Consider the following 20,344-nt stretch of genomic DNA (forward strand, 5'->3'; position numbering starts at 1 on the left):
CACACAAAAACATAGATACTGGATGCTTTATATGTTGGCTTTCCATTCCTGTTGAATAAAAGGTAAAGGTTCCCCTTGACATTTAGTGCAGTCGTGTCTGACTCTAGGGACGGTGCTCATCCCCGTTTCCAAGCCATAGAGCCAGTGTTTTGTCCAAAGACAGTTTCTGTGGTCACGTGGCCAGCGCGACTAGATACGGAACATGAATACCCCAGTTCATTTCTGTTGTTATATGTCATAAGTCAGAACCAATTTATAGATGGGCATTTCAAGGTAAGTGAGATGTTTGAAGAGTGGTTTTACCAGTTCCGCTCTGCAGGCAAATTTCCATGGCTGAGTAGGGCTTTGAACCCAGGCTTCCTGTGTCTTAGGATATCACTCTATCCATACACCATAGTGAGTATCTGAAAACCCTGTTAGGGTTACTATAATTTGGAATTGACTTGACAGCATGGAACACATCTGTTGTTAGCCTCCTGATTGATGTGTACTACTGGAGTAGACAGAGGAAATGTAGATATACAGTATTTGTGCTGAGAATAGGAATCAACTATAAGATAGTTTTAATAAGTGTCATTTCATCTTGCAGTATAATACAGCAATTGTCTGTAGAAGAGATGATTCGACTACTTTAAACTCACATTGCATTAATATAAAAAGCAACCCTTCCCCAAGACTATAAAGCCATTAATAAGATATAGGTGCTACAACCATACAGTGGAACAGCAGCTCAGATAAATTCTGGTGTTAAACTATACCACACTGGGTATCCAGTTCATTTCTACTTAGAAGTAAAAAAATGTACAAACTGGATTTATGTACTGTGCAATTTTTCTGTATTTCTTTGAACTATAGCAAACAAACAAAGAACAGATTTCTCTTGGCCTGGGATAGACTGTGGCAGGTTGCTGCTGGAAGTGTGGGAAGAAGAGATTTTCTGGAAAACCGACCAGCTCTTCCACGGAGTGGCTTCTGAAGGGGTGGATGTAAGGATCTTTTGCTGGTTGTCTTCGAAGTGCTCTTTGATGTCATGCAAGGGCTTTGATTTTTCCATTCTAAGAAGCAGAGGTGATCTTGAAAAGTCTATACAGTACGTCTTTTTGTTTCTCCCCTAAGAGGTGGGTGTTGACCACCACTTTTTTCACCAACAACCCTTTGTTGTGGCTCTTGATGTCTGAAGCCATGCTTTTAGTGATACCTCCTTCTGGGATCCGAGAATAATCTTGGATCTGATACTGTTCCGTTCTTATTTGTTTATATACAGTATACATATGTATAATATACATACATAATGGCAAGCTTTTATTGACAAAATATGCTTTTCACATTAAATGCCTTCCATCAAGATTCCATAAATTAAAACAGGCACTGTAACATTAAGGGGGCTTGCTGTTACAATTATTTCGAGGTCCTTAGGACGTCGACAAACCCGACATCGGTTCGAAACGGGTCACTGGAGTAAGAAAGTGACACCGCCGGCAGCCGGGACTTAGCGGTTCTCGAGCTGGGCTCGCCGCCGGTCTCAGAAGGCGCGCAGGCGCTGAAGGGGGAGGTTCGAGTCGTCTGGCTTCCGATCGATTGCGCTGGGCTCGGCCTTTAAGGGCTGGCTGATGTGGCCGGGGCTGCGCGGGAGCAGGGATGCCCGGATGGGCTGGTCACAGGGATGGGGGTGGGGCAGAGGGGGGCGGAGCGTGAGCGCCCGGCTCCGTTTCCTCCTTCGGAGACCTGGGGGAAGTCGCGGGAAGTTGAAACAAGTGACTTACGAGCCGGAGCCTCCCTGAGCATGTGCAGAGTGCCCTACAGCATCGAACTCAGGGAGCCAGGTTAAAACACTTGGAAGTCCCGTTGAATAAGTTTGATGGGCATTAGCAGAGAGAGAGAGAGGAGGCCTGATCCGGCACACGTGCTTTTTAAACAGAGAAGTAAGTTCCACTGTGTTTCAGGGGTGGCTTCCTTTCAGGAGGAGAGAAGCAGACTGGAAGTGGCGCTGAAGGCTTCCATTGACCGGTTGTGGTTGTGTGTCCCTAGGTTGCCTCCATCTTCAATGAACCCGATGAATTTAGATCTACTTTGGGCACATCATGAGAAAGCAGGATTCTCTGGAAAAGATAGTATTCATGGGAAATGTGGAAGGCAGCAGGAAAAGAGGAAGACCCAATACGAGATGGACAGATTTTCCTACTCACAGGCTTGAGTTTACAAGCACTGAGACAAGGCAGTTGTGGACAGGACATTTTGGAGATTGCTCATGCATAAGGTCGCCAAAAACTGGAAGTGACTTGGTGGCACATAACAACAGCAAATGAATCAGTCACCGTCTGAATTTTCGGTTGTTAATGGGCCTGGTTATCTCTTGCAAACTCACGCCAGTGGCTTCCTTTATTGAGCCAGGCCATCTCATCTTCCATCTTTCTCTTTTTCTGCTGCTTTCAACTTTTCCTAACATTATTGTCTTTTCCAGGGGAGGCACAGTGTACCTAAAACATAACAGCCTCAATGTTGTCATTTTTGCTATGGTGGGTGGTTGAGTTAAGACATGGATAATTCTGGGCTGCATTCAGCATTGAACGCATAATTATTTGGCATTATTTACAAAGCTGTTTCATGAATATAAGAATGTTTCTTAGTATAGTTTTGGGTCAAGTTTTTACTCTTGCCTGCAGAGCTTAGGTTTGTCTGCATTAAATTATAATAGTGCTTAACATTTATCATGATTTTTTTGCAGTTTTAATACTTATATTTTACCAATGATGTAATGCAACATATAACAAAAATGCAAACTCAGAAATAAAAGTACTGTATTGGGGAACCTTAAAGTGGAACAGATTTATTTCAGTGTGAACTTTAATAGATTATAATGCACGTCTCCAGACATATGAAGCATCCTGATATAAAGAATCTCAGAGTTCATTATTTGTGTTTATAAGCCTACTGTCACTTTGAACTTTGATTTCTGTACTTCTGTCCATCTTCACTGAACACCCAACTTCACAGTGTCTTAGAGGGAGAGAGATAAACACTCACACTTCTGTGAGGATATATTTGACTCCATTTGAGTAAGGAAGTACATTGTAATCCGCAAAACCCCACACCGAAATATAGTAGTTAATCTTTAAGATGCCCCAGTATTTTTATACTGTATTTTGGTTCTGATTTGTTATTTGTTTATGTTATTTATAGTTGTAGGTCGTATACTGTACACAGTAACTGAGATTTGCATGGCTACGTCTTTGAAAATGTGTTCCGTATTGCTGATGGTGGTGTTGAAGTTAAGACTGACCTGAGGCTTCCTAATGAATTCATGTTTTCTAGCAACTGTCGTAAAAACACTCAGTCAGAACTAAGCCACATTAAACTCAGAGAAACTTTCCATTGTGGACACATACAGGATTATGCTGACACTACATTAGACTGTTCTTAAAATGTTACATTAAAATCAAGTGATACCTGGAAGAAAAATCAAACTTGTAGATTATAAGTACTGTAGTCTCCATACTATTGTAGATTCATAGTTGCAGGGACTGTTTTCAGATGCTTTCATGAAAAATAATGCTTTGCTTTTTAACTTACTACAGGTTTAGGTTGAGAGCATCCTCTTTTAGGAGACCTGTCTTCTCTGCATGAGGATTTCATTTTTTCTGGTGGAAGAGACTTCAAATACAACTTCCCTACTGATCTAACTAATTGTTCCTATCAAAGGTATCCTTTAAAATAAGTTTTTCCCCATTGTGATTTGGAGATTACTGTAGCAGACTGTGTATGCAAGCACCTGTGTGCAAGAATCTCTTACTCTCCTACAAGTTGGTAATGAGAGACTCACAATCTTGCGTTTCCCCACAGGGAATTTTTGCAGCCCCCAAGGCCAACTCAGAATGCATACAAGAAGGTGGAGAGACTACAACAATCTCAGATAAGGCTGGACCTCCGTGGCAGTTTTTGCAATCCCTCAGTATCCACACAGTTGCAAAAAAAAAAAAAAAGGAAAATAATTTGCTTAGAAAGTCCCCTTGTTCCCTCTGAGCAGTTTAGAAAGCATGTTATGAAGCTCCAAGGGTGGAGCTTCATAACCTCCAGCCTTTAATTAAAAAAAAAATGGGGCCTAGTGAGTATGTAGGGGGACCTTTTCTGTTTTTAAATAGTGGTGGTGTTGCTTTTAAAATTAAATTCATTCTTCACTGAACGAAAACCCATTGTAGCAGTGGTTGTAGCACGTAGCCATTACTTTATTTTTTTTAAGTTAAAATATGCATATCAGGCCTGTTAGCTAGTCTGAAAAAATGGCTCTTGGCACTTCTGAGATCACTTATCCCAATCTATGCTCATTTTCAACACATTTGGAGCCCTGGCACATTTGAAGGGGGCCACAGATTGGAAAGAATTCTTCACACGCACCCTTATAAGGCTCGTTATGGGACTTCTACCATCTTGATCCAGCCTACATTTCTTTCATATTGTGTCTATGACCTTGGTAAAAAAAAAAAGTTAAAAATGGCTGTTTTAGAGGAACAGACTGAACTCCTAACTACTTGAGACAAAAGTACAACTTGCACAACTAACCATTGTTTATGTGTTGCCTTTCTTCCAAGGATCTCAAGGTGCTGTATGTTGACCTTAGCCTGCTGTTTTTACTCTTGCAACAATGCTGTTAAGTAAGTTCACTTAGAATGAATGGCCCAAGAATAGTCACGGGGAAGCAGGAAACCTGAGTCTCTGCAGTCATGGGCCAACACAGTGAACTGCTGGGTTTTGTAGGAAAGTGTAGTAAAAGATTCTCTGTGGACAGCTGCTTGCTGAGTTGATTTCACTGCATGCTTCTTCTGTCCCATCCCATTTGTAGTCTACATATCAGAGCAGTCCAACAAGTTGTGCTGGAGGTCAGAGGCCTGATGGCCGGAGATTGGACATGACCGGTATCTAGAGGTGCTAAGCAGAGTTATCAAAAATCAGATGATGTGTGCTGAACGGCACGAGAGCTCCAGGAGGCTGGAAGAATAAGATACACTAGGATTCCCACAATTCCGTTAACCAACAGATTCCACACAACAACTGAAGTTTTATTTTTTAACTGGTTCAGATGGGGATCAAGATGAAGATTATCTATACTGTGGTATGTTCAGTAACGTTTGCAGTAGAATAGACTGAAACAGAGTGACCAGTCCAACTGGTTTTATGCTTGAATAATGAATATAAATCTCAGCAGTCCAGGTGTGTTGTTTGAAAGTGTTGTACTGGGATTTTCCTCCAGATGGCTTCTGCATTGTATTAGCCATGTCCTTGATTAGTTTATTTATTTATTGGATTTCTATCCCGCCCATCTAGACCGAAGGTCCACTCAGTGATGTCCCATCTTTTGCTGCGTCTATCCTCTGTGGTCATTTGTTCTCTCTCCCCCTCTCCTTCCGCACACACAGCCATGGAAGAAGCCAGCACTGTGGAGGAAGGGGAAGTGACCTCAGGGATGCAGTCCTTGGCTGTGGAAGATGCGCCTGCCCAAGACCTGTCTCCTCCCACAGAGGATCAGGATGAGGCCCCTGAGGAGGAAGAGGGGGAGAAGGGAGAGGAATCTGCTGAGGAGGACTGGTGTGTGGCCTGCAGTGATGAGGAGCTGGAATCCCCAGACAGCTGGATGCCTCCCCCTGAGGAGATCCGGCGCCTCTATGAGCGCATCGCTGCAGAAGGGACTTTGGAACTCCAGGCAGAAATCCTGCCCCGACGCAACCCCACCCCAGAGCCTGACAGCGAAGATCAGAATAAATCTGAAGGGCAGCCCGAGCACCAGGAAGAAGAGGAAGAAGAGAAGTAAGAGTGGGAGTGGGTCGGCAGATGGGTGCGTTTAAGGGAGGAGAGCGGGCCCAAGATCTGAGGCGAGGGAAAAGAAGCCGCAGGCTATGGTGCTTTGTTGATTCTCACTTTCTCTGTTTGCCCCAGGCCTCACGTGCCAACAGAGTTCGATTTTGATGATGAACCTGCCTCACCAAAAAGTTCCTTGATAGATCGTCGGAGAACCCCTGGTATGTGCAGAAGGAAAACTGTGTTTCCGTAAGAAAATTTAAAAAGTTGTGCTGGATCAGACAGTAGCCTATCTGTGTTCCCACAGTGCTCAAATGGCATCCATTCATTCAATAAATCTATCATTGATTTAAAATATTTTTACCCTGCCCTTCTCCTAAAAGAGGACTCAAGGTGGCTTGCATCATTAAAAAAATATTTTTTGAAAGCTAAATACAATCAGTTATTTGAATATTTAACTCCCAACCTTGGCTTAAGGAATTCTAGATTCACTCCAAAGTTTCATATACACGTAGTGTTCTTCTCCAGGTGTCTCTGGCATATTCTTTTTCCCTTGTGGCCAGTTACTGTATTTTATTGTATGCCTGTGGCCTTTTTCTGCCTCCTTTGTGTTTGTTTTCCAGACAGTCCTAAAGTATATGTTTGCCTTGTTCTGGTAGGCTCCCCTTCTTTTCAAAGATGGAGGTGGTCCGAGTGCAACCCCCTAAGGAGCCTTCCACTAAGAACAAACAAGCACAAACAAACAAAACAATGGGGAGAGGGGAAATGGAGATTTGTGTCCCCAGAAACGGCCAGGAGATAGAGGTCTCCATTTACAGAGTACTATACAGTGGTGCCTCACAAGATGAATGTAATTCGTTCCGCGAGTAGCGCTGTCTTGCGAAACTTTCATCTTGCAAAAAGCGGTTTCCCGTAGGAATGCATTGCAATGCATTCCTATGGGAAACTCGCAAGACGAAAATAATTCATTCGTCTTGTGAAAAACATTCGTCTTGCGAAGCACGACCATAGAAGAAGCCATCTTGTGAGGCACCACAGCGATCTTAAAAACCATTCATCTTGCGGGTTTTTCGTCCCGCGAGGCATTCGTCTTGCAAGGCACCACTGTATTTTCTCCTTCCAGATCAGTCTGAAGTCCACAATAGCTTTGGCTTGGGGAAAAATGTTGAGTGCTGTTTATAGAAGTCTAGGAGTGTTTAAAAAAGTAGCCCTCAAGCCTTCCAAGTTTGCCTCTCCTGTGTTTTAGGCCTTGCCTTTATTCTGCTTCTGCTAGCTCACCCTGTCACTCATGTTTCTAACTCATGGACATCCCAGGATTCTTCCACAGTGCACAAGAGCTCTGCCAGAAATTATTTTCTTCTGGAGGAGAGGATCATCTCATAAAGCCAAGAGTGATTGGCTGGGAGAGTTGGTAGTGCTCTAGACGTAATAAGATACATGGGAAAGGGGTCATGTGGCCTTAGGTAACATGGACCTAGATTCAACAAAGGAAGATTTGGGTAGTAGAAAAGGATTGTTGAAAGAAAATAGTTTTAATGGGATCTGGAACCCTTCTATAGAACACATATTTACAAAACATAAAGATTATATTCCAACACAAGAATCATATTTTTTGGAAAGAGGCAAGGCATGTGATATAAATTAATTTATATTACACACCCTGTCTCTTTCTAAAAAATATAATGATTCTTATGTATACTGATTCTGTATGTATTCTCTCTCTCTCTCTATATATATATATACACACACACACACACACACACACACACACACACACACACACACACACACACACACACACACACACACACACACACACACACACACACACACACACACACACACACACACACACACACACACACACACACACCATTGGTGGTGGTTTGCACTGTATATTCAAGTTATGATTGTATTTGTCATTTGTGCTTTTATTATCTGAAAATAAATTTAAAAAATAATTTTTAAAAAGGAAGGATTGGGTAAGGCCGTTCCTGTGAAAAATATGGCAGGGTGATGGGACAGATGCATCGGGCTGATTGGGAAAGAAGGCCAACCTTTTTATCTCTGTTAAAAATACAGACTGAAATGGCATCAGAGAGGACTGTTTCCTAGCAGCATTGTGTCCTTTTGGCTTGCGTTCCATTAAAAAATATCGCCCTGCTTCCTCCCACTGACTCTCCAAGTCCTAACTTATGTCTCCTTCTTTAGGAACTTTGGCTAAGAGCCAGAAGAGGGAGGCCCGTATGGATAAGGTGCTGTCTGACATGAAGCGCCACAAAGTCTTAGAGGAACAGATCCTGAAGACGGGCCGGGATCTCTTTGACCTGGACTCGGATGATGTGCCCACTCCAAAGCGCCCACCAGGTCTCTTTCTGCGCCAGCGCAAATACTGAGTGCAGTGAAGAAAATAAGCCTTTTGGTTTGAAGTCGGAGATGGGAGAAGGAACCACAGGCACTTAGATTTTCATATGCAAGGGGAAAGGAAATCACAGCACAGACCAACGTTCCCTCTAAGCTGTGCAGGTGTGTCGTTGTGCAGCGCTGTATTGGTGTCACACACTTGCAGTTAGTGTTGCCACTCATTTGTTTCCGGACAGAAGTTTGTACATGCAGGATGGGGTTCCCACTCAGTTGTGGTTGTGGAAAAATTAGAGGAAGTGCCATGGACTTTGGGTGAGATCCTGTGCTGGCTGCAGGAGATGCTGGCATTTGGTTATTTGTATATAATAAAACTCTGCGAGTTTAACTTGATCATCTCTTGAGTTTTTGGTCTCATGAGTCATGGGGAAAATCTTAAATTAGAGGGAAACATTTGGAGAACCAGAACTTTGAGAAGTTATTTATTTGGATGCCAGCTGGCAGTATCCCCTCAGCTAAGGCATTTTGGGGGGGAGGGTCCAAAAAGGATATTTTCCTAGGCTATGAAATAATAATTGTTTGCCATCAAGGCAATTCTGACTTATGGCAACCTTTTTGAGGGTTTTCTAGGTAGAGAGTACTCAGAAGTGGTTTACTATTGCCTTCTGGGGGCATCCTGAGACTGTTCAGCTTGCCCGAAGGCTGCATAGCCTGGCTGTTCTGGGATGCATAGTGAGGAAGTGACTCCCAGCTTCTGATGCTGCAGCCAGATACCTAACTCACAGGACTATCCAGCCTATGTAGGTAATAATGATTTGATTGATAATAATAGCCTTTGAACTGCAGAGCTGGAAGGGACCCTATGGATCATCGAGTCCACCCTCTCTCAAGGAGGCATGGTGGGGGATTGAACTTCCAGCCTCTGACTCCACAGCCAGAGACCATTTTCCATGCTCGTGTTGGTTAATGCCCCCTCCCTTGGTCTGGTCAGCATGACAGTCATGATTTGATTTCAATTTTGCAGTTTGTGCCGTGTTTCGGAATTGCTCAAAAACAAAGTGCAATTGCTGGGATGACCCCCACCAGCACAACTGCAACTCAGCGGTGCACCGCTTGACGACGATAATCCATTCCGTTAAAATCGCTGTACAGTGAAATTGTCAAGCGGGGAAAAAAACCATTGGAATTCATTGAAAACCAGTTAATGCATTCCAATGGGGGAAATACCTGATCATCCAGCAAAGATCCTCCATAGGGCAGCCATTTTACGATCCCTATGTTGCGAAAATAGTTCCTGAAAACAGCGGGGAGCCATTTTGTGAACTGCCGATCAGCTGTTTTTAATTGTCGTCCAGCAAAAAAACGGTTCACAAAGCAGGGACGGAAACAACGTAAAGCGAAAAAAACCCATAGAAACATCATTTTGTGATTGCTATAGTGATCATTGTAAAGCGATTTCGTTGTCTAACAGGGTCATCATTAAGCGGGGCACCACTGTTTCTAGTATTGAACTGGAGTAGAAGGTAGTGATACTTCTCTTCAGCTTCTGGGAACTGTGTGTGGTTTGAAGCAGATGTCTCTGGCATTCCTGTTGATCAGCAAAAGCTAATCGAGGAACAAGAGTTAGAAATACATTGATATGCCAGACTTTGACAGATGAACTCCAATAATGGATCTTATTTTTAAAAACTATGATTTTTTGATGTGTCTGTTTCTGATCCTTCAAAAGATTTTGCAATTTATTTTTAAAACCAGTCTTCTGAAGAATAGAAGGATACCCTCCACCAATTAAAAATAGCTTTAGAACATGTGCCCAGGATCTCTAAGGCATGTTTGTAAGGCGTTCCCGTGTAACTCAGAGATGTGTGTTTATGTGTTTGGATATCAAGCCTTATTTATTGTTGCAGGCAACAAGATAAAGGATGCAGAGAAAACATATGGATGCAAAAATGGAGGCAGAAGGTCTTGTCTCTTTTTGTCTGGCACTATTCTGGTGGTGGAATAGACATGAGCTTGATAATTCTCCCTGCATCCTCCCCTCTCAGCCATGCAGGCTTGTATGAATTATTCTAATAACTTGCATGGATGTCTCTAGTGACATATCATTCTCTGAAGCTATTGGTTTACTCAGGCCGCTTAGAAGACCTTCCTCAGACTATTTTTCAGCAGATTTTGATTTGTGACATCTGTACAATGCAGTTTTTTTTTAAAGTGTAAGAATGGAATACAGTACTTGACTCATTTTGTTTCCTGGTTTGTAAATCTGCTCCTTTAATGCCCGCTCTGAACAAAACGATGCTGAATTTTTATTCCAATAGAGGATTCAAGTCAGAGAGATAAGGGAGGCTCTAAAGATTTTATTGAAGTACTGTACATCTTAATTGCTTGGGGTTCTTCTAGAATTAAATCCTATCACACAAAATTGCAATAGAGCTGCAGCTTGGGAATTAACAAATGACACAGACAGGTGAGTGCTTATCTTGAGTGATTTCTCCTTCCTGACACCTAGAAAAAAACCCATGCTGCTTGAAATAGTATTGTCCAACCCAGGACCCTCTAGTATGTTGGACTACAACATGTATTATCCCAAGCCAGCATTCCCCCATGTTGCCTGTTAGTGGGCATTGTTGTCCAGCGAGCACATCCAAAGAGCAATTTAGGGAAAGTGGCACTAAAATCAGGCTTGCTGAACTTCCAGATACCTGGTAAGGGTTTGTAGCCAGGAGCGTAGCCAGCAGCATCTGCACGGTTCCAAAATTATAAGCCTGCAAGATTAACAAAACAGGTCACAAGATAACTGTCCAGCCTGTCACTGTGTACCATAAATGCCGTGGAAAGAGGAGCTGAGGTACACCATGTCACAAAGATCCACAGGGCAGGTATTTGATAAGAATTCACAGGATCACTATGATGGAAATGAAGACACACATACACCACGGCCCCCTTGCGAGATACTTCCTTTCGTAGATTCTTGGATCTGATACAGCACTCTGGATTTAAGGAACATCTCTCCTATCCAGACTACATAATGGTGAGTGTAACAATATCTATATCAAGGCGGTCACGTAGGAGGCTTTTGATGACTGAAGAGCAGCGAACATTAGTGGTGGCATTGTGGTTTTGTTTCTTCTGGGTTACAATACCTGATCCAGGCAGGCATCTACCGACCGGGAGCAAAGATATAATCCAGGGCCTGCCGCTCAGGTCCCGCCACATTGGGATGCCAGAGGTCCACAATAAAAATCACACGGGGTCCATCCATGGGAGAACCTGTAACAAACATGGTTATAAGGATTGTCTCTTTGATGTAGCCTTCCAAGTGATACAAGATGTTTTATTTTGTGGTAGCATCATAATATCCTGGCAAGCAAATGAGCCATGCCAATTCACATTCTTGTGGTTGTCCCTGTGCTGAGTAAGAATCTTAGAATCAGAACAATGGAGTTGGAAGGGGCCTGTAAAGCCGTCGAGCCCAACTCCTTGCTGAATGCAGGAATCTAAATCAAAACAGATCTGGCAGATAGTTGTCCAATTTGCTCTTGAATGCCTCCAGCGTTGGAACACACACCACCTCCTGAAGTAAGTGGTTCCATTGTTGTACTGCTCTAACAGTTAAGAAAATTTTCCTGATCCTCAGACTGTATCTGGCATCCTGTAGTTTGAGCTCATTATTTTGCGTCTTTGAGCCCAAAGTCGAACCTTCGCAGTCCTACACTCTGGGATGACCAAGAACAGATCCTGCCCCTCCTCCGTAGGATTACCTTTCAAATATTTGGAAAGTGCTGTCACTATGAGAAGTTAGCTCAAGTGCCCAGATACAGTTCCAAGCAAGATGTGAAGTGGGCTGTGTGTGTCTCCCATTTTCAAGCTTGGGAACTGAGGCTGAGAGGGTACCATCTGCCCATTGCCACCCCTTGCCATCTATTTTTAATTATATATTTTTAAAACCCAACGGTGTTAAGACAGACACTGCACACCTAGCCTGCTAATCCTACTGCCTTTCTTACCATTGTGGGCTGTCGTGTGCAAGAAGGAGTCATCCACTAGAAGGCAGTATCCTTCCGACCAGCACTGTGGCTCACCACCGACCACCAACTCACAACCAGGAGGAACCTTTATTCCTAGGAGTAGAACAGAGAGGTGAAAAGTAGGAATCCAGAACACTCCTTACAAAGAGGGGAGAGGGGCACCTTTAGCCTGCCAGACCTTTTTGGACTTACATTTCCCATTTTCTTTATAAGTGAGCCATGCTGGGTGAGGTTGAAGGAAGGTGGTCAATAGGTAGAGGTGCAAACCTACAGTTTCCCCACACCGCAAACCAAACCTGAGCGATGCAGATAAAATGCTTACATAAAGGACTCATTACCGAAATAACTTCATGGGAGAAAGAGAGCTTCTACTGCTCAAAGCAAGTATTGCATCAAAAACAATTACATATGTAGAACTAAATCCCCATTACTATTCTAAACTAGAGTAGGCCCATTGAACCAGCTGCTGAATAAGCCAATCAGTCCACATATAAACCCCATTGATCCAATGAGTTTATTCTGTTGGGAACAGCTATCCTAACTGGATTCAGGTCCTAATATGAGCAACCTTGGTCCACTTTGATTTTTGCAGAAACTCAAATGTGTTTGGTTTTTGTCAGTCTTGATTTTATTTGCAAATGACAAACCAGAGCGGGGAATGGAAGCATAACAGATTTTATCAGATGAAGGCAAACAGCTAAAGGTCTGGAAGGCAAATCAGATAGTGGTGCAGATCATATAAACTTATTTTTTTTCCTTTCCTCTTTTTTTTTTTAGATAATGTATGTTTTGAAATGCACACGAGGGCTGGAAATCCCTTTTAAAGCATCCACTTAAGATTTCAGCATCTCTTGATACCATGAAATGATTTGCAGCATGCAGAAAAGCAACTTTGCCCATCCCATTCCTGCAATGGTACAATTAGTAAGTGCACTCTAAGAACAAGCCTAGGACAGAGCTAATAACTGTTTCAATGTTATATGTGGGAGGTGAAGGGAAGAAACGGTGACTTCCCAAATGCTACAGACATTTCCCCGATTCTTTGGCTGCAAAATGGCTAGGGTCTGTATTTTAATTGTTTTAATCTGTGTCCGCGTCTCCACAAGAGATCTGGCAGAACTATTTAGAGCAATAGTTCTAAAGGAGGGTGGCAGAAAGAAGCATTATTTTCATTTCAGATGATTTCTGTATCGCTCGCTGGTGTTCTACTAGAAGAGGGCATTCTTCATTCTCCGATGAAGATGGGAATGCCTCCTCTAAGCTCCTGCTTGTAATCTGCAATTTTTGTACCAAGAAAAAGTAATTTGCATTGTGTGTACAGTTTCCTGACCAATTCATTCCACATCCCTTCTCAGCCAAACAAACCATTAGCTAATTAATCTGATTTATTAATCAGCTCTTTCAGCCATAAAGTAGACCATTGAAGCATGGTGATTTCTGCTGTTTATGCATAGCCAATCCCATCTCTGTTGAGAAATTCTGAGAAGTTCCCTAACCAGATAACACATACAGTCCCAAAAAAAAGACTCAGGCATTACAATCTTCCCCCACTACTGCTTCCCTCCCCCTCAAGCTGATGCTGTGATCCCCCCTCCCCTGCCTTACTGCTTCTCTAGTATTTGCTCACCTAAGTGGCACCGCACCCTGGTATTAGTCGGCCCGTAGGTCCCAGGTAGCACAGTTCCAGGCTGTAAGACGCTGAAGCAAGCATTACCAAAGCGATTGGCATTAACGAAGGTGCGTAGAGCACTGAGCGCCCGGTACGTCCATGGGCAGCTGCGACAGTTCTGTGCAATGCACTCACCCTGCCTGTAGAGGTAATAGCTATGCCAACCAGGGTGGGCATTGGCCGTCCATCCCCGTGGCATCGATGCTCCAGAGGCAAAATCCCAGGCGATGCCCTCAAATTCCCGTAAGATGGCTGGGAAGCTGAGTTCAAGAATCTCCACATCGTGGCGCTGGGACTCGCGGGGGAAGTATGGGGCGGAGGGCAGGTCTGGGAGGTAGAAGGCGCTGGGCTTCTGAATGGCCAGGCGTTCCCCCAGCTGGTAATGGGCCTGGTCCCGGATCCCTTTGTACAGCCGGTTCATACCTGACCACGAGTAGCGCTTGGCATAGTCTCGAAGGCTGCGATACAGGCGCTGGTTGATGGCGTCGCTCTGGAGGGTGCGGCGAGGGCATCGCTCCTCTGTTGGCACACCTTGCTGATGAGACGCGGGTACGGCCTGCCCACTCCCCACCCGGTAGCAATACCAGATAAAGAGCAAGGCCAGGGAGCCCAGCACTGCAATGGTAGGCTCTGGCCTTGGGCGCCAAGACGCGGCGTCAGGAAGGAGTGGGGAGAACAGGCCATGGAGACCCCAGTCTGCCATGATACACGGCATTTTGGGGCAGAACTAAAGCAACCTAGGAGGACTGGCTGATCTTTCTAGCCCTCCACTTCTCCACTGCCTGTCATCTGCAAATGATGCCCTTTTAACCTCTGGATCTGTGTTTGGGGCCCTTTGCTCCATAACTTGCTTGGCTGCATGGATCAATCCTTCAAGCATCTCCTTCACTTTATTTCTGTGAGTGGCTAACTTCAAGCCCCACTGACTCAGTCATTTTCCTGCTATATCCTTAAGCCCCCTAACTAGCGTTTTTACTGGACTCCCTTGCTTAATTCTCTTTTCCAAAATCTCTCCCTGCCTCCCTCCCATTAATTTATGCTCATTGATATTTCCATTTATCTGTCTCCATCACTACATATATTTTTCTCATCCTCTTTGCTTAGATCTTTCCTTACATTTTTCTCTAAATTCAAATTCTATTTTTCCATACAGACTTGAGTTTCCTCCACCCTAATTGCTAATCCTGGTTTATCTCTAACCTGTTTTGTTTGTCCATTTCCCCAGTCATCCTTCCGTCTTCAGATATTGCTGTCTTCTAGGCTCTGCTCTTTTCTGACTGCCCCTCTTCTTCATCCTCGTCCCTGTTCAGCTGCTCTATTGCTGTTTGCTGATTCCTTTTCATGCACGTACACTGCTGGAGACATCCAGAGAAGATTAGGATGCTCTCCCCATGCACACACTTCTACCCACCACTGGATTCACCCCCTCCATTTGACGTCTGTCTCCTTCCTCGTATCAGCACCAGCCGAGGCTCTGCTGCGTAAACAGCCACCCGCCCAACACACACATCTATGCCTGAGATGGCTGCTGCATCTCAACGCTGGGCAAGGAACCCCTCTATAAACAGCTGCTCCCACTCCAGAATTGTGTGCACTACAGCTCTGGAGGAATGATCTCATCAGTGAATGATGAAGAATTCTGCCCTTCCATTATCCCTTTGTCTCCACGATGGATGCATGAACTGCAAAGTTTATCCAGCGAGCTGCATCTAGTGCGGTACAGGGAAGCTTTTTAGGGCCCGCCTCAGGCAAGTACGCCCCCCAGCTGCAGCATGGGCTCAGCTGCCAGCTCCACCTCTGTCACCAATTTAGGAGGCAATCCCTGCCCCCTAGCAACCACCATGCTTAGCGATTCACCTAACAACCTTACATCCAACGTGGGTCTAACATCCGCTCAATAGTCACCTTGGAACTTCCATCGCCTTCCATTACGTTGGGAACTCCCGCCCAGCATTATCAGAGTTCCCGATCTCTCCTTACCCCCCTCCCTCCACCAAAAAATATCATCCAAAGTCAATTCACTCATCAGCCTATGGGCAAAGCACAGCCTTCTCAGGCTGTATATGGCAACTTCCAGCACCCTTCAACCATGGCTAGTTGGGAGTTGCAGTCCATCAACATCTGGAGGGCTGCATTTGCCCCCCCCACTGTTTACAATAATAAATTACTCCCTACCAGTCGCCAGAGCTTGGAAGTAACTAGTTATAAGTAACTAATTTTGTAATTAATTCCTTTTCCCAGTAACTAAGATATCGCTACCTTCCATTATACTTGTAACTTAATGCAACATAATGTTGTGGTGTTAGCCTTAAAAGTTACTTGTATAGTGATGGTGTGTGGCCTCATTAAAGGAAGGAAGAAGTGAACAAGATTCCCCGCCAGCTTTTGGTCTACCTCATGCTGAATCTTCCTGCTTTATTGAGAATGTTAAGGTGACCATGATAAACAGCAAAAAAACCAAAAAAATTCAGCTTGTAGTTCCTAATAAATGCCAACTACAAATCTTTCTAATTAACTTTTGCAATAATCCCATCCTCCTAGCTAATAGGAAAGACCCCAGAGAGCCTTAGCAGTCAGTACAGACAGTAGCTGGGAAAGATGAGCCAATGGTCTAACATGGCGTAAGGTTGCTTTGGCAGCTCTGCATTCTTAAATAATGTTTGCCAGTAGATTGCAAAGGACTATATGTACATTTATCTTTTAGGATGTTGAGATGGCCCTTAGGCCTTGCTGCTGCCCAAGTTAAAGGGAAAAGTCATTTGAGAATTGCTTAATTTTTCTGTTAAAAGTATTCTTATTTTGCTATTCTGCAGAAAGAATAGCTTCTGAAAATCAAAAATAAGGCAGGGTAGCTTCTAAAAAGCAATAATAAGACAGTCCCTGTCTTCAGGATCATATTTCTAAAAGCACAAAAAGAAAGGGGGCTAGGATGAAGGAGAAATAAACAAACTCAGGTACTTGGTGCTCAGTTCTTTTCAACGCCCTGCTGGAATATATAAAATTCTGTAGCAAATCCCATCACAATTGCTCTGAAAAGTAAGTCATATGAACCACTAACCCCAGAAATGCTCACTTCTCAAAATACATATCGTACCTTTCTTATATACTATATATATTTTAGCACTACTGTTGGGCACATCACCGAGCCCACGATGCCAGATCCAAACCCCATGAAACGTATATTCTAACCAGGCACGGAGAAGATGAGATAGAGCGAGAAGCAGCAGGAGGAGACAAATATGTATGGTTCAACTATATATACTTGAATTTTGTCTCAGAAAATTAAGCCCCACCCAACACTGTCCTCTGGCTACATATCGAAGGCATAAGGCTGTTCATGGCAAGCAAGATGTTTTTCAGAGAAGCCCTTATATCTGCATATCAACCATTCCCAGTGCTAGCACTCTCCCTGTGAACTACCCATAGCAACGTCCCTACCAGCTTTTGGTACCTATCCTAGCATCTGCCTGGCAACCACAGTGCCTCCCTTAGCAACTGCCCTCCCATAGCAACTCCATAGCAACCATTGCAAAGGAAGATTAAGTTGAAGTAGCAGAAGACCCCTTCCTTTTTGCTTTCTGGCTTTAGCCCCCCCCCTTTTCCATGTCACCCAGTCCAACACCCCAATCCTCACCACCTCTGTACACCCCTCCCTCTCCTCCCCCCATTCATTTTAGGATCTCTCCTCTCTCACACCTTGATTTTCCCTCCAGCTTTCTTAGCCTTTGATGAAAAAGTCACATGTTCTGGATTTCAATCTGGGATGGAAGTCTTCGGGGAGTTATATACAGTAACTGAGAGGGTGAGGGGAACAAGTTGTGCATGCATAAGTTTGCAAAAGATGATAGCTTATGAATTGAACAGAGCGGTAGAAAGAGAAACCTGTAGAGAAGCATGATAGAACTCTTTGTTGTTGTTTAGTCATTAACTCCTGTCTGACTCTTTGTGACCCCATGGACCAGAGCACGCCAGGCCCTCCTGTCTTCCACTGCCTCCCGGAGTTGGGTCAAATTCATGTTGGTAGCTTCAATGACACTGTCGATCCATCTCGTCCTCTGTCGTCCCCTTCTTCTCTTGCCTGCACACTTTCCCAACATCCGGGTCTTTTAAAGGAAATCTTCTCTTCTCATGAGATGGCCAAAGTATTGGAGCCTCAGCTTCAGGATCTGTCCTTCCAGTGAGCACTCAGGGTTGATTTCCTTCAGAATGGATAGGTTTCTTCTCCTTGCAGTCCAGAGAACTCTCAAGAGTCTCCTCCAGCACCACAATTCAAAAGCATCAGTTCTTCAGCGGTCAGCTCTCACTTTCATAAATCACTACAGTTCCTCTGCTGCTTCGTAATCCAGCTTCAGGTCTTGTTTTTGCAGACTGTATAGAGCTTCTCCATCTTTGGCTGCACAGAATATAATCAATCTGATTTTGGTATTGCCCATCTGGTGATATCCGTGTGTAGAGTCACCTCGTGTGGTGTTGGAAAAGAGTGTTTATGATGACCAGCTTATTCTCTTGACAAAACTCTGTTAGCCTTTGCTCTGCTTCATTTTGAACTCCAAGGCCAAACTTACTTGTTGTTCCTTTTATCTCTTGACTCCTTACTTTAACATTCCAGTCCCCTATAATGACAAGAACATCTTTCTTTGGTGTTAATTCTAGAAGGTGTTTTAACTCTGCATAGAATTGGTCAATTTCAGCCTCTTCAACATCGGTGGTTGGTGCATAAACTTGGATGACTGTGATGTTGAAAGGTCTGCCTTGGATTCGTATTGAAATCATTCTATCATTTTTGAGACTGTATCCCAGTACAGCTTGCCCCACTCTTTTGCTGACTATGAGGGCTACTCTATTTCTTCTATGGGATTCTTGCCCACAATAGTAGATATGGTAACCGTCTGAACTGAATTTGCCCATTCCCGTCCATTTTAGTTCACTGACACCCAGGATGTCAATGTTTATTCTTGCCATCTCCTATTTGACCACATCCAGCTTCCCAAGGTTCATAGATCTTACATTCCAGGTTCCTATGCAGTATTTTTCTTTGCAGCATCAGACTTTCCTTTCACTTCCAGCACGTCCACAGCTGAGCGTCCTTTCAGCTTTGGCCCAACCACTTCATTACCTCTGGAGCTGCTTGTCCTTGTCCTCCGCTCTTCCCCAGTTGGATGCCTTCCGACCTGAGGGGCTCACCTTCCAGCATCATATCTTTTATCCTTTTGTTTCTGTCCAGGGAATTTTCTTGGCAAAGATACTGGAGTCGCTTGCCAGTTCCTGCTCTAGGTGGATCGCGTTTAGTCCGAACTCTCCACTATGACCTGTTCGTCTTGGGTGTCCCTGCACGGCGCAGCCCATAGCTTCTCTGAATTACTCAAGCCCCTTCACCACTTCACCACAATAAGGCAGCAATCCATGAAGGGGGTATAATTCTTACCTCTACCCTAAGTAAATTAGGAACCTGGAAAATTAGAAAATTAAAATAAAGACTCAGATGCAATTATTAGTCTCAACTAGAACAGATCCAGGAATCAATGGAATTTACGTAAAAGTTGACTGACTAAATTCCCATTGATTCTATTGGTCTTCTTTATTTGAAACTGACTAGATTTATGATATAGAGTATGTTATATAATACAGTGGCCTCTTTCCATCAAAACTGATAAGCAACATAGAAATATGGGGCAATGTCGGACTACTTTTGCAAGGGTCTATAGTTTTCAAACACCTATACTGGGGACGATATCACAGCAAGCCTAAAATACAAAGAAATGAATGAATCAAATGGAGTCAAACAGAGTGTTAATTTCAGAGACTTTTCCTGACTATGGAACGGTGGATGGAACCCAGAAGAAAGTTGAAGCCAAAGTAGGATCATAGAATCAATAGAACTTAAAGAGCAGTTGACTCACCAGATCCTTACTGGTTCATTGGCCTCCTCTAGTTGAGACTTACTCCTGGATTTCTGCCAATAGCTATGAAAATCCTTTCAGGCTTTCTTCCCGGACCTCTTTTGCATCACTACCATTATCATCATGGAAAGGGATCCTAGCTTTCACAGAAAGCTAGGATCCGACTTCTTCTTGAATCCTTACCCTCTACATCTCTCAAAACAAGCAAGCAAATCATTATGTATCCACTATGTTTAGCATACCTCTGCGCAACAACATACAGTATATTGACTAACTTTTCTTCCAAAAATCCTAGCCTGTAGAGGTAAATCAGAAAAATATAGATTTGCTTTGGCTTATTTTCCCTAGTGCATTTTATTTTATGTCAGAGAGAAGAAGCGCTTGCATGATTCCCTGTCACCTTTAGAAAAAGATGTTTACTAATCTATAGATTTTTAAAACATATCTTTTTATAGAAGATCCCTGCTCTGTTCTGCATGAAAACACCCACTGCATTAGGCATGCTTTTGTTTTAAGAGCCAATTATATATATTTTATTTAATACATTGCACTGCAAATCATATACCTACAGGCATCTGCTGGCTAGGGGGTGGGGA

The 20,344-nt window shown here is 43.6% G+C and overlaps 2 protein-coding genes across 5 annotated transcripts; one reads left to right on the forward strand and one right to left on the reverse strand.

Annotated features, from left to right (window-relative positions):
• The first annotated feature begins 1,659 nt into the window (after nt 1-1,659).
• On the forward strand, nt 1,660-8,544 carry PAGR1 (PAXIP1 associated glutamate rich protein 1). Of its 3 annotated transcripts, XM_020798972.3 has the most exons (5): nt 1,660-1,922; nt 3,576-3,699; nt 5,412-5,799; nt 5,929-6,011; nt 8,002-8,544. In XM_020798972.3, exons 3-5 carry the CDS (start codon nt 5,414-5,416, stop codon nt 8,184-8,186), a joined length of 654 nt encoding a protein of 217 aa, XP_020654631.3. In that variant the 5' UTR covers nt 1,660-1,922; nt 3,576-3,699; nt 5,412-5,413; the 3' UTR covers nt 8,187-8,544. The 3 variants fall into 3 exon arrangements, with proteins under 3 accessions (XP_020654631.3, XP_020654630.3, XP_072832923.2); XM_020798971.3 differs by lacking the exons at nt 1,660-1,922; nt 3,576-3,699 and adding an exon at nt 4,524-4,649; XM_072976822.2 differs by lacking the exons at nt 1,660-1,922; nt 3,576-3,699 and having other exon boundaries at nt 4,725-5,799.
• Nucleotides 8,545-10,488: 1,944 nt separating this feature from the next.
• Nucleotides 10,489-15,571, reverse strand: ASPHD1 (aspartate beta-hydroxylase domain containing 1). 2 transcript variants are annotated; one of them, XM_078377090.1, is made up of 3 exons: nt 13,984-15,571; nt 12,159-12,272; nt 10,489-11,421 (listed from the first exon to the last, which is right to left on the reverse strand). In XM_078377090.1, exons 1-3 carry the CDS (start codon nt 14,561-14,563, stop codon nt 11,312-11,314), a joined length of 804 nt encoding a protein of 267 aa, XP_078233216.1. In that variant the 5' UTR covers nt 14,564-15,571; the 3' UTR covers nt 10,489-11,311. The 2 variants fall into 2 exon arrangements, with proteins under 2 accessions (XP_078233216.1, XP_020654493.3); XM_020798834.3 differs by having other exon boundaries at nt 13,807-15,571.
• Between the last annotated feature and the right edge of the window lie 4,773 nt (nt 15,572-20,344).

This window comes from Pogona vitticeps, chromosome 6 (assembly GCF_051106095.1).
Source record: "Pogona vitticeps strain Pit_001003342236 chromosome 6, PviZW2.1, whole genome shotgun sequence".
NCBI lineage: Eukaryota > Metazoa > Chordata > Lepidosauria > Squamata > Agamidae > Pogona > Pogona vitticeps.